The 13,810-nt window shown below is 43.2% G+C and overlaps 1 protein-coding gene across 2 annotated transcripts in view; it reads left to right on the forward strand.

Moving 5' to 3' along the window:
- The window catches only part of SH3PXD2A (SH3 and PX domains 2A), a 376,104-nt gene that overhangs the window by 159,102 nt on the left and 203,192 nt on the right, over nt 1-13,810 (forward strand). For both annotated transcript variants that reach the window (XM_077823232.1, XM_077823234.1), the window contains exons 4-5: nt 1,854-1,930; nt 12,159-12,250. In XM_077823232.1, the coding sequence (XP_077679358.1) occupies nt 1,854-1,930; nt 12,159-12,250 (169 nt within the window). The remainder of the gene's footprint in view (nt 1-1,853; nt 1,931-12,158; nt 12,251-13,810) is intronic.

The following is a 13,810-nucleotide window of genomic DNA, read 5'->3' on the forward strand; positions in this document are numbered from 1 at the left end:
TGTTAAGGTCTTTGAGACTGATAGTTTGGGAGGAAACAGGGAAAAAGTGGGAGCGTCCTGATGGATTTTACCTCCTCCCAGCTGTTAAGGTGCATGGTCCTGTTCAACTTCTCAGGTGCTATAAGCTTGGCCAAAGGAAATTCTGGAATTTAGGTTTTGGCTCAGATTCCCTTTCCTCCTCATTTTGCCTATCCTATCATCTGTGAACCACTGTCCTTCATTTCTCCATTGTCCAGTGGGAATAAGTTTGCAGCAGAGGTTGGTGAAAAGACCAGTTTATGTCAGACATGGAAGCTTGATGGACTAAATACGTTCTACAACAAGAATGTATAATTTATTCTTGTTTCAATGTGTTTAAAAAAAAAATTCAACATGAGAGAAAAAAGGAAGAAAAACACCAAAAAAGGATGCGAAAATATATTCCTTTCAAGCCAAAAAATACCAACTCCATGACATCTTTTTCTGTGGGAAACTCATTTTCCTAGAGCATCTCGATAAATTCTGGTTTTATCAGTTTAACACAAAACCCAGCAATTTATTTAAGCTTCACTTGCTTGCAGAAATTTTATCCACTAAAAACATCAGGATTGTTTTTTTTTCACTTAAAAAAAAAATACAGTGTCATGGATGAGATTATAGAAGATACAGTTGAATGTACCGCTTGCCTGTTGAGTTACCGTTTGTTTGCTCTCTATCGATTTCTGCGTGAGTTACCTGCATTTGCAGTCTGTGGGGAGGGGAGAGTAGCTGCTGTGGGCAGAGAATAGGTGGGTAGGAGTGGGGAGGGGGTGGAACCTTGGTTCTGACCTGCAGAGGCAGATTAAGATTTATTGGGGCCATGGGCACAAAGAACATTTGGCCCCCTACACCCTGGTGGCCCAGGGATGCTGGAACTGGGGGAACCACAGGGGCCATGGCCCCCCACTTTTAAAATGGGCATAGTAGCCTCGGGCAGGTGTGGATCAATGACAGCAGGGGCTGCACTTTGTGGTGGGGGAGCTGATAAAGTGATAAGGCTGCTCCTCGGCCCCCAGCCAAGGGCAGGTGGAAGGTCCAGGGCTCCGCACAGCAACCCAGGCTTGCTGGATGGTTCTTACCATGGCCCAGTTCTAGCTTCTGGCCTGGCCGGGGGTGGGGTCTCAAGGGGCAGGGCCACAGTTCCAGTGCTGGTGGCCCCCCCCCCCCCTCCCCACTTCTACACAGGTTCCGGTTTCCCTGCAGGGGCCCCCAAATTGCCCCGGGCCCAGTAAGCCCGTGTGTTAATCCGCCACTGTCGCCCTGCTCTCACCCACTGCGCTGGCCCTCGCAGCTGCGCTGTTGCAAAGGGGGAGCTAAGTCGTTCCAGGTATACAGCTGGAACTGCTTGTTTCTTCCCTGGAGCAAAGGGGGAAGCAGAGACCAACTGTGACTCTTTGAGGAATCTTAGAAAGGAATATTTGTAATATTTTTGGCATTTTCACTGTAGCACTTTAGTGAAGATGCTACTATGCTGACGGAAGAGTTTCTCCCATTGGCGTAGTTAATCCACCTCTGCAAGAGGCAGAAGACACTTTCCGATCGACATACCGCTGTCTACACCTGAGATTAGGTCGGTATAACTGTGGCACTCAGGAGTGTGGATTTTTCACACCCCTGAGTGACATTGTTATACTGGTGTAAGTTTGTAGTGTAGACTTGGCCTTGGCCGAGGTCAGTGCAGCAAATTTGTGGCTGAGCAAAGAGTGGAACCCAAATCTTCTGACACCTTGTCTTCTGCATGGGGCACTAGACCATGTTTCCACTCCATGCTATCATATTATACCATAGTCCCACCCATATTCCTAAACCTCTCTTTTTATGTATTCCCTTTGCAGGTAAAATCCTGTTCCGGAGGAGTCATATTCGAGATGTAGCTGTGAAGAGACTGAAGCCCATTGACGAATATTGCAGGGTAAGAACTTTATCTTCACAGAAGAATGAGTATTGTAGGATTACGGATGGACAACTATGCAAGGTGATCAATCAAAGATACCCATGACTAGCAGACAGTGCAGCGCTGGAAATCTCCCGCTGTTGCCATTAGAGAGTTTGAGCTGGCTAAATCAGACTTGCAGAGCCTGTCCCCAGGAAGGGTCTGCTGAGAAAAATTAGGAAGTGAAAAAGGAGAAGAAAAAGGTGAACTGAGAATTGCCCTTTCTAAAACATCAGCAGGTAAGGAGGGGGCAGTGTACTTGAGCACAGAGGAGCCTTTGACCTACAGGATCCTCAGACAAAACTACTGTAGATAGTGCCAAAGATGGGAGAGTTTTGCTTCAGGGAGCTTCTTTTACCAGCACGGTGCCCCGTGTGTCCAGTGTTGCAGAAGACCTTTAACACCAGCATACATTACATGTCGAGAATCTTACTATCAGATAAGGGATTCTGTGCGAAACAGCGCTCTTCATCTTAGCCTCAAACTCTGGTCTGAGCTCTGGTTCTGCCAGACAAAATTCCTCTGCCTGTCTGGTCCTGGTACAATTCCTGCGTTAGGAATCCTCTTGTGTTTTACCATTATAGACAGAGGTAACACAGCCCAGGGAGCCCAAAAGAGTTGAAGATAGCCCTCTTGAGGACTCCTGAGCTAAAAGATGCAGCCATGTGTGCCCAGGCTGAAACAGGCCCATCACAGGCGCAGAAACACCTAGCCAATGGTATAAAAGCCATGAACCTAGTTTCACCTCTCAGAGCATTTCGAAGAGATGTGGTCAGCAATTAAATCCACTGGAGTTGAACCCTAGAGTTGTCCTAGTGTACATGATGGGTGATTCAGAGGGGGGAGCAGAGTAGTAAATATGGCATTTGCTAAGTCCTACCTGCCCACCAGTTCAATAATATTCCAATTAGACCAGGTTTTGCTTTGCAGGAAGCTAGAGATAAATGATTTACAACTTTTTCTAATTGTGTTTCCAATAACGAGTGAAGCCCTGGAAAATACGTTGCAGGGAGGAACAGTGCATTGACAAGTGGAGGGTGGGTTTGGTGACCTAGTCTGCCTCTTCCATCCCTGATTTTGCGATTTGTTCATAATTAATCTTCTGACACTAAATTAAAAGGTATTTCTGAGCAAGACTGGTGTGCTGGTTTTAAGGTGGGATCAGTCATGTCAACCAAAGTGCATAATCTAAACCCAGACTTCGTCTTTTATTTCCTGTGATTTTTTTCCCTTTTAAGAAAACTAGATGGGCAGGCGGAGGAAAAAAATATATATTCCTAAAGATGCTTCCCATCAGGTATTTGCTTATGCAAATTGGGTGCAGATCACTGGAGACCATAGAGCCTGAGGCATGTGGAAAGGGAGCAGACATTCTGCTAAATTGAAGTCCTTGTCATCTGAATCATCCAGTCCAGAAAACTGGGGAAAAAAGTCTTATCTCATGAGATCAGGCTTTTTATGCAACAATTAATGCAGTGTCTGACGAATAGTGGCCTAATAGCTATCTTTAAAAATGTGTGCTTGTACTGTATTCCCAGCATTATTTGTTCAGGAAGGAACTGCATGAGACACATGCCGTAAGAAATAATGTCATGGGTTCACCAAACAGGCATGCCATGTAGAAGGCAGTAGTTTATGCCGGGGAGTGCAGACATGACCTCTGACCGTGATGAACTGGAAGCTGGTTATCTGGGCCGCCATTGTCTGAGAAGCAGACATACCAGTCCCAGGTTAGGGTTACATCACCGGTCATGTCTGAGGAGTCTATTACAGTGACTGTTGCAATTATTAGGCCTGAAGTGCTATCACTGCCTCTAGCCATCCTTTTCATTATGTATTTTCTCTCATGGAGAAGTCCATTCAGACCGTCACTAGCTTTTAGTTGAGCACAATGAACCTCCTTCATTTCCAGCAGGCTTCTCATTAATGCTAGACCAGATTTGAATCACTAATGGGCAAATTTCAAGCTATGGCTCAGTTTGGGGAAGCTTGGAAGCTTCACCAAAGAGAGGCTAATTTAATTTATTGATTGATTAATAAATCAATTGATTAATAAATCAGTGCTCTTTGCCTCAGTCTTTTACATTAATCTAAAAATGACCAAAATTCATTAAAATATGCAGAGCCTGCCACTAAACAGTCTGCAGGTCACTGAAAAGCTTGATCAGAAATGTTCATCTTACACCCTGCCCTGAAGATCACCAGACCCAGTCGTAGGCTAAGCCAGATCAACGCTGCCACTTGCATTAGATCCATCTCCCCCAGTCACTGGTAGCAAGAGTGACACATTTCAGAGTAACAGCCGTGTTAGTCTGTATTCGCAAAAAGAAAAGGAGTACTTGCGGCACCTTAGAGACTAACCAATTTATTTGAGCATAAGCTTTCGTGAGCTACAGCTCACTTCATCGGATGCAGAGTGACACAGTGGTTAGTCAGTCTGTTGGCTGGCAGGACAGCAACACAGTGGTTCATGAATCCCACAGCAGGACCTAAGGATAGAGGCCCAAGGAAGTAACTGGGTGCCAGACCACATAGGGCTTTACAGATTTTAAGCAGCACCTTTGCCGAACTTTTTGAGTCTACAAAGCTCACAAGAACAGCTTTCTTTTAAAATTTCCTCCTACTTCCTGCCTCCATTCATACAAGGAATGGCTGTCTTATGTTGTTTCACAGCTTCCACTTCCAGACCATGGAAGTCCAGAGGTGTTTGAAAATAATAATGAAAAGCAAACATTTTGAGCCTCAAAAGTTCATTAGAGTTTTTGGACAAAGGTTTGGGGAGGGAAGGAGAGATTCTTGTTAGGTCCTAGCTGGGGTAAAATCCTGGCCCCTTTGAAATCAATGAGAATGTTGCCAGTGACTTCAGTGGGGGCAAGTATTTCATGCCTGGTTCTTATTAAGACCTAGACTTCAGGAGTATTTTTATCAGTGTAAGGGGTTTGTATATGATCTGTGTAATCCTGAATGTTCGCCCAATCACAACCTTTGAATTCCCCAGTATGAAATTGACCGGGAATGTTAGGCAGCTGTGAATCAGGAGCATAACAACCAGGAAGCATACAGTTGATGCAGGGAAGGGAAAAGAGGTTGTGGATAAAACAGTGTTAACAAATATTAACTATTTCCTCCCCAGCAGCAATTATTGATACATATGTTTTCCACAGGCTTCAGTGAAATTAGGATCTAGCCCCACAACTTCAGAAGTGTTAACTCCTTTATATCTTTCTTCCTTTCTCACTGCATGTATTGATTTTAAAAGTTATCCCAAACTACACAGCAACAACATAAAACATGGAGACATAAAACAAAACATTTCACTGCGTTGAGTCCTCCATTGTGCAAAGAATTATGCACTACTTCAGTCCCACTTTAGCCCCCAAAATAGCTTACATGGGATTCAGTTGGAGCACAGACACGGATGAAGTTCACCTTTTGTGCACTAAAAGTTAGGATGCGACTGAATCTTGAGTCTTGAAAGGGGATGATGTAGGGTTGCGATTGCGTGAAACTGTCACGGAGGACTTTTGACCTGGGGTATTAAAATCAATAAATACAACAAAGTGCCTAGCTCTATGACGGCTGCTCGCAGCTGCCGCATCACTGAAATCAGTAGCACTTCTAGCGTGAGTAAGGAGGGCAGGCTCAGACCCGGAGGGCAGGCTTAGACCCAGAGTTCAGGCTGATTGTTGCCAGATGAGCTTTACTCCTCCATATCACCTGTCCTGGAAAGCAGAAGTTCAGAAAGGCCCTGGCAAATGCGTGATAAGAATGCTGCAGCTTCTTTTGTTTTTATCATTTGGGCTTGCAAGCTGTCTCTTTCTGAGCGGGCGGGTTTGCACGTTTGAGATGTGGGGTCTGATATTTTTCAACAGATGCAGAAACAATGTAAGCCAGACAAAGCATGTCTGAGCATTTGTGTGGAGCCGTTGCAGCGCAGGGAGGTCTGTAAAATGTACTATGTCAGTCCCAAGAGTGCATACCTTATGAACTTGAGAGCACTGGACTCCCACCCTGCCCACTACCAAGGAGACCTCCCAAGGACTCTGGATATTTCACTGTTTTATTACAGCTCAGGGAAATAGCTGCACTGTGATAATTAAGCCAACATTTGGCACAGCAGTAAGAAGCATTTAAGAAGCAGTGAAAAGGGGAGAGGGGCAGAGAGGGGAATATTTTCAGTGCTTTTTCTCATCTCTGAACATAAACTGCAGCACTCTGAATGTGTTGCTGGTTAATTTAGAAAGTAATCTAACAGACCAGGCAAACTCTGCCTGTAAATATTTGTTGCCCACTGGAATTGATATCTCTGGATGATTTCCCTCTTACACATAGACTTTCAACTACTTTAGTGTGAATTACGCGCCTCTGGGCTCATCTGAACCAGTTTCCTTCTTGCATCTGAAGATCTTTTGCCAATTTAAAATAAAGAGCAACTTCATATTCTTGCTCTGCCAGGGGGAGGGGGCACATTTTATTTAATAAGACTTCTAAACTTTGATGGCCAAAATGCATCTCTTGGTAAGCGTGTGTCCAATACATACTGTGCCTTATGCATGGAATGACCTCTGAGTTGTGGTTCACAAAACCACCATGCTGTCCTTGTTCAACCCCCTTTGAAAAACTCAGACCAACATTTTCAGACTTGGAGTTGCCAATTTAGGAAAGCATTCTTGTTCAGGACAGCACTTAAGCACGTGCATAAATCACATTGACTTAAGCACGTGCTTAACAGGTACGTGCTTGAGTGCTGACCTGACTAGGAATGGGTTTAAGTAAGCAGTAAGTACTTTTCCAAATTGAGGACTTAAATCTCATATTTTCGCACCTAAATAAAAGTGGGTGATTTCAGAGGGGCTGAATACCGGCAGCTCCAAGTGAGAAAAATTTGATCCTGCTTGTTGCACATGTTGTGAGATCATAATTAAAAAAAGAAAATTTCCTTCCTCTAGATTTCCCAGTCCATCCTCTCTGCTCTATGTCAGTCTTTTAGGCCATGATTCTGCCAAGACTTACACATATGAGTCTTTATGTTTGTGTCTACTACAGAACCAAATGAGCACCAAATGAAAAATTAATAATAATTAGCGCTGATCAAAAATGTGTCATATTTTCATGAAAAAATTCAAAATTTATCTGTTTTTTTTTTTCAAAAAATTTTAAAAATCAGAAAATTTAGACTAGGTCTACTACTGTCTTTTATGAGTATACATACCATATGAGTTCTTGACTTTGCTATTTTAATGTTCTTTTCATGCAATTTTATTGTGTGTAATTTTCTCAGCTTTTAAAAAAGCACACTGAAAAAACAGAAACGTAATTGTGTGGAGCAGCAATTGCAAGGAAAGTCCTGATCACTCCCCTGGAGTGCCAGATTGGAGCATGCTCAGTGGCTTTACGGGGATGGTGCATACGCAGTACATTTGGCATTTAGGAACTCTGCAAGGATGGAGCATGCTTGGTGAAGATGGAATCACTGCAGAATTTAGTTGCCACACTTTAAGAAGTCTCTACTGAGCATGTGCCAATGGCAATTTTTCAGAGGCATGTAGCTTGGACAAATTTGGGTGAATTTCACAGGGATGCAAAAGGTACATTCCTGGCACAAGGGCAACCACCTTGCCAAAGTCCAAGACCCTGCTCTAAAACATGGGGCCGGTAGAAGTTTTGAATGAAATAGTGGTAAGCACTTTTTTTTATCATGGCAAAACCACCACCTAATTCTGAGAAACAGCTGGACTCTTTTTCCTGAAACTTTCCAGAAAAATTCAGCCTAAGGCAGACACTCAGCAGGGAAAATTTCAGCCTGAACAATTTAAGATTGAAAAATTATAAGAAATTGAAAACAGGCTCTTCTAATGGGAAGTGCTGAGCAGTCTTAAGTATATGCAACACTACCAGCTGTACCTATAATATGCCTTTGTATTCATACATGTATATACATACATACCCACACATGTATACCAATGTCTGTAATACACATCTGTGTGTATATTTGTAAGTATATGCGTCTGTACACACACATGCATATATGTATACAAAACCACGCTCATGTTCACACACATACAGACACGTTCTGGCCGTAACACACACTCTCCATCCTGTGGTTCGTTTGCGGTTTTTGCATTATGTTGAGTTGCACTTTCTGTGCTGGCAGACAATAAGCTCCCATGGGCATGGATCTGTTCTTTGTTTTACACACTCTATCTAACATACAGCACCATGCAAGCGGATGACACCATGTAAATAGTAACATTTGCCAAAAGCCTTTATAACTAAAGATTGACTGGATATGAACTGGCAAATGTTGCATCACTTCTAATACGCTTTCTGATATTGGCTATTGTTCTATGAGTTTTCTCTGGAAACTGCATTCTACCAAGAAAATTGCATGTTGAAATAAAGCCATAAACACCTTTTTCTGAAGGCATATGGCTATGTGCGTGCGGTATGAGTTGCACATTACTGCTTTAAATTCTCAGCACGGTTAAACATGTTATTGCTGATACTATTCTACAAGTGTGAAAAACTGAATTCCATGTGTTAGCATTTTTATCTTTCATCTTTCCTGTGCAAATCCTTTACCGGTTTGGGATGATTGCTGCTTCTAATTATGTATTTTACCCCCATTTCCAACTCCTTGCCACTTCCCATTTGTTTTCATCCCCTTGCCATCTGTTTTCCTCTCTTTCTTTCCCTATCTTGAACTCCCTCCTTTCCTTGACCCTGTCCTGCAGTCCTTCGTTTGCTCTGTTGTATCTTTGCCCTGGGACTTACTCTCTTCTTCAAACTGTTGGAATCTTTCCTATTGCCATCTAAATGTGACATTGCCTCCTCAGTATGCTCTTTGTTAACTGTGTTGAATCTCATTAGACTTGTGTAGCTAATGGTTGGTGCATTGTATGTTTGCCTAAGGGGGCTCTGTATGGGGCAGAACAATGTGTGGCTAGTGCTGTTATAGCCTCCCAGGCCCCAGCAGCCCCATCTACACATAGCTTTCACACCCTATTAGTATTTCCCAGCAGCAGTGTCTTCTAGGAGCTATTACATGGGTCCGGATCCTACAGACGTTGTGCATCCCCAAATCCTACTGATTTCTGTAGGCGTTTTGGGTGTTAAAACAAGTGCAGGATCAGAGCTGTAGTTTCAAAAACAGAAACTGACTTTCAGTGGGGCTTGTGCTCCAGAGTCATTGAGGTGCTTTTGAAATGTCCCGCCTAAGTGTAGGTAGGACCAGTGATTTTCTTTGTGGATGACCCAAGATTTCCCAAAATAGGGACATAAATTTGGGAGTGAGATTTTCAGAAGCACCTAAATGACTTGAGCACAAATCCTATTGAAAGTCAATGGGCCTTATGCCCCTAAGTCACTTAGCCCATTTGAAAATCCACCTCGTGTCCTACTTCCATGGTTTGGCTGCACAGCAGCAGCTCCCATTGACTTGAAAGCCACTTATGTAGGTTCCTTGTGTTAGGCACTCTGTGATAGGCTGGGCTCTTTTTAGGTTACATTGGGCGTTTTCATACATTCCGCCTTCTCTCCCCCCCACCCCCCACCATCCTTCTTATGATGGGGGCACTCAGTCTCAAAGTGTTTCAGAAGAATGTGTAAAGATCTGGCTTGTTTCTGAAGATGAGGTATGGCTTGGCCCCCGGTCAGGGCTTATCTTCAAACCTGCCAGGCTGCGGACAGCTTGTATGTGGTCTGATGAGTCTTTGTGGGCAGCAGAGGTTCACAAGCTGTCCTCCTCTCAGCGGCTCTGTTACAAGAGTCAGCTGACTGTGGTGTGCAGTAGCTTTTCTCCTGGTTGCCACCCCTTCCTGTGACACACACTCCCTTTTAAGCTCATTTGCTCCAAATGGAGCAGGCTCTGCAGCTGTGTCTGTCCAGTACCAGTTCAGCCCAGAGGCCATCGTTAGCCTTTTTCTGATTGGGATGGGGGTGTGCCCCATCACACCTCCAAGTTTGAAAATGTTGTCCTGTATGACAGTCCCTTCAGGAAAGCGCCACTCTGGACTTGCAGGACTAAGTGACACTTGGGGATTTCTGTTTATTGTTAATGATACTTAGCGCTTACCCTGCTCAGTCCTGCAATACTAAAGTCTGTGGAAGGTGCACTATTGACTCCAAGGGTCGCAAGGTCAAGCCCATAAACAACAATAATTTTTCAAAACAAAGTACAGACATTAAATAACTAAGTCTTGCAGCACCACAGCAAAATTTCTCTCCCTCTTCCAAATATGGGCAGCCAGTTTGCATAGCTCCTCTGAATTTGGTCTAAAGAGGTTAAGTGACTTGCCCAGGGTCAAAAAGGAGTCAGTGGCAGAGACAGCACTAACTCTCAGGACTCCATTCCCTTGCTCAGTCCACTAAATCAAGTCACCTCTCCTTCTGCTTGAAGACTGAAGTTGAATGAAATGTGCTTTAATCTTGTGTTTATGTGTCTTCTTCATTATGTTCATTGTGTTGTGAAATCCAATGACATTTCTTGTACTCTTATGCTTCTCCCTCCCCCATTGGGTAGAATCCAATTTCAAAATTCTACAGTTACTGCTGTTCCTGGGCTGGAATTGTGTCTTCTGGATGATGGTTCTGATTTGCCATATAGATGTGTTTGTTTATATGCAACGAGGACAAAACTCACACAACTTATATAATTCCCCTACGTATAATGTGCCTCAAGCAGAATAAAGCAAAACCCTAGACTCTTAAGAAGACTTGAATTTGAATTTCAGACCTCTTCAAGTCAGGGATACATGTACTGTAGCTGGAGAATTCAGGGGACAGAAATGCAGTATTAAGACATTAAGTTTTAAATTTTCAGCTGTTCCTCCCCCACTGCAATTATATGGAAACAAATTCCAGTGCTTTTAGAAGTTTGGTTAGATGTAGAACAACACAGCTAACTGAATTGCACTGCCATGTCTTTTTGTTTTAGATGTGTGTCTGACTAAGATAAATCAGATCTATCGCGAGGTTAGTCAAACCCAGTTCACCCAGCCATATCCATGATTTAGTACTAGTGTGATTTTTCATCTGTCTTTCAAGATTGCCTGGAAGGGAGTTCAGGTCTTTTGCCCTATTTTCAAGTGACTTAAGAGCCAGGCAGTCTCATTCTGTTGTACAGGTTTACAACGCCTCTAAGAAGCTTTGTCTATATTTAACTGTTCACGTAGCCTACTTCCAATGTGCCTTAGCAAAGGAGAGGGTTAATCCCAGCCCACTCTTCCCCTTATGCTGTTCACTTCCCTCTGTTAATCTCTGAATCATGTGCAAATCGAAGCACTGATCTGATTCTTTCTTCTCTGCTGCCTCTCACATTTTAGATGAATATTTGACCTTCTCTGACAGAACCAAGCCATGGAACCTAGAGAGCAAATACCTAAGACATTTTTGGCTTTTACGTGATGTGCTTGTCTCATCTATTTGAGTGCTTAGTTTCCAATAGATTTAAAAATAATTGATGTTATCCCGAAAATTGCATTTATTATTGTTGAGTGCAATGTGCACTGCATATCGGTACCTTACAGAGTGCATTAATATGCTGAACTTAGCCAGGATACATTGCAGTGAAGGCTCCTTTGTACTGCAGAAAAATCCTCTCTGCCTGTCTTTCCAACCAATTAATCACTTTCTTTCCTGTTAACTTGCAAGGAAACTCATTGGCAAGTCCTGCATTCACTACTGATACTCCATAAAGGAGAGGGTTTATGGAGCAAATTACTCCACTATATTTGTGAGTTTTGAATTTGTAGTTTACGTATTTATTATTGTTGTTATTATTTTATTATGTATTTATACTTAGCGGCCATGGCCCCATTGTTCTAGGAGCTGTGCAAACACAATGACGAGACGGTCCCTGCCCTGAAGAGTTTACACTATAAGTAGGATGGATTTGCACATGAAGAGCTACAGCAGAATTTTGCCCCATGTGTCCAAAACCAAACCAGCCATCCCCAAGCCCCTCTGCTTGTTTAGGCACACAACATAACCCATTTGCACTAACACGTGCCACACCCTTTCTTTTCAGGGAAGCACCCTGGCATGATGCTTTTCTTGTTTATTGCCTCTGCTCTTCTATCATTCTACTGACAGGATCCAGAATTTTGCATTGTTCCCTTTCTTGCCTCTTGGTTGTATATTTAAGGATCAGTTTCTAAACTTGATTTCGCTAAACACTTTCCTCTCCCCTCCCTCCTTTCTTTTACAGGCACTCGTCAGGCTTCCTCCTCACATTTCACAGTGTGATGAAGTCTTTAGGTTCTTTGAGGCTCGACCAGAGGACGTTAACCCTCCGAAAGAGTAAGTGTCATATTGATTTCCAGCACCACACGGTGCTTTTGTTTGCATGGAAGGAAGCCAAAGGTCATTCTGGTTTATTACTTCCAGTGGATGTGAGAACAGCATTCTAAGTTTTCAAATGCTACCTGGGAAATGGCTTTGTAATTAGGTAAAAATAAGCCAGAATGGGGGGTGGGGCTGCGGGGTTCAAACAACCCCAAACACAAGTCTTGCCTCCATTCCTCAGGAAGCTCCCTTCCCACTTTTTCATTGTTTCTTGCTGATAATTCTAATAAGAGAACTTTTCCCAGTTTGTTGGTTTTAACTTGCCTGTTATCACCAAGGTTATCATTAAGCTCCTGAAAGCATTGTCTCAGCAGCAGATGGAAATCCTGCCACTTAAGAGATTGACTCATAATTAGCAGCTGCCTCTTTAACTGTACTCCTTCCTGAAGATATTTAGTTATTTTACTGGAGTGTGAGTGTGATCCTGAACCAAAATTGTCTCCAGAGAGTTTATTCGCTGGAAGCAGGAAGCCAAAGCAAAGGTTGAGGGCAAAGCTTAGGTGAGAGATAAAACAGAGTCATAGCTTTTACCTTGGGATGGACAGATTGATTCAAACAGAGACCTGGCCAAGTATCTGAGAACTAGTACATTTTATTTAACCTAATGAGATGCTAATTCCTCCTGAAAAAAAAATACATTGACAATTGTATTTACTAACAATGCTACTGCTCTAGCTGATATTTCCTCTTCCCCCGTTGTCAGTGCCCCAACACACCCACACTTTGTATTACACGTGATATTTGCCTGCTAAAAACATCTTGACCCCATTCACACTGGGCCTCAAACCTGTTTGCTGCATTGATTGTAAACCGTGCCGGACTAATTTGTTTCAACACTGTTTGCATGGCCATTGTGGATAGGGCCAAAACATGTTTAGAGCCATTTGGGTTTTAAACCAGTTCAACCAATGTGGAGCCTGATCCAAAGCCGACTCAAGTCAATGGGAGTTTTTGCATTGGCTCCACTAGGTTTTTGTTCAGGCCCATAGTTCCCAGCCCAGTGTCGAAGAGTCGGAGATGTACTTTAGGGGCCCCATTTTCAAAACAGTGTCTCTGTTTGTACACACGCAATTATGCCTGCACGGGGAAATGCTAGAATTTGCACTCACACTAACCGTGCATAGTCTTTTCTTTTTCTTCAGATTTATAATCTGAGAGCTGAAAAAAGAGTAAACCTGTCTCTTCAGCTCGGCCTCTTCAGGAGAATTTGTGGGGCGACTATTAAAAAAGCCACGCTTTTATGTTCACTGCTTCACTCGGTACTGCAAAGTTATTTTAAAAAGTAGGAGGATATGTCCAAGTTAAGGGGCTCATTGCACTTTGAACTTACTGTCTGGCACAACAGTCCTCCAAGAACCTGAATCGGCTTTCCAAACATTAACTAACTGTAAAACATCTCTAGAAGGCCAGAAAACGTTGTCCCCATTTTACAGGTAGAGAAACTGAGGCACAGAGAAGCGACGTGAGTTGCTTAGGGTCACAGAAGAAGCCAACGACGGCTTGAAATAGAACCCA

This window comes from Eretmochelys imbricata, chromosome 7 (genome assembly GCF_965152235.1).
Source record: "Eretmochelys imbricata isolate rEreImb1 chromosome 7, rEreImb1.hap1, whole genome shotgun sequence".
NCBI lineage: Eukaryota > Metazoa > Chordata > Testudines > Cheloniidae > Eretmochelys > Eretmochelys imbricata.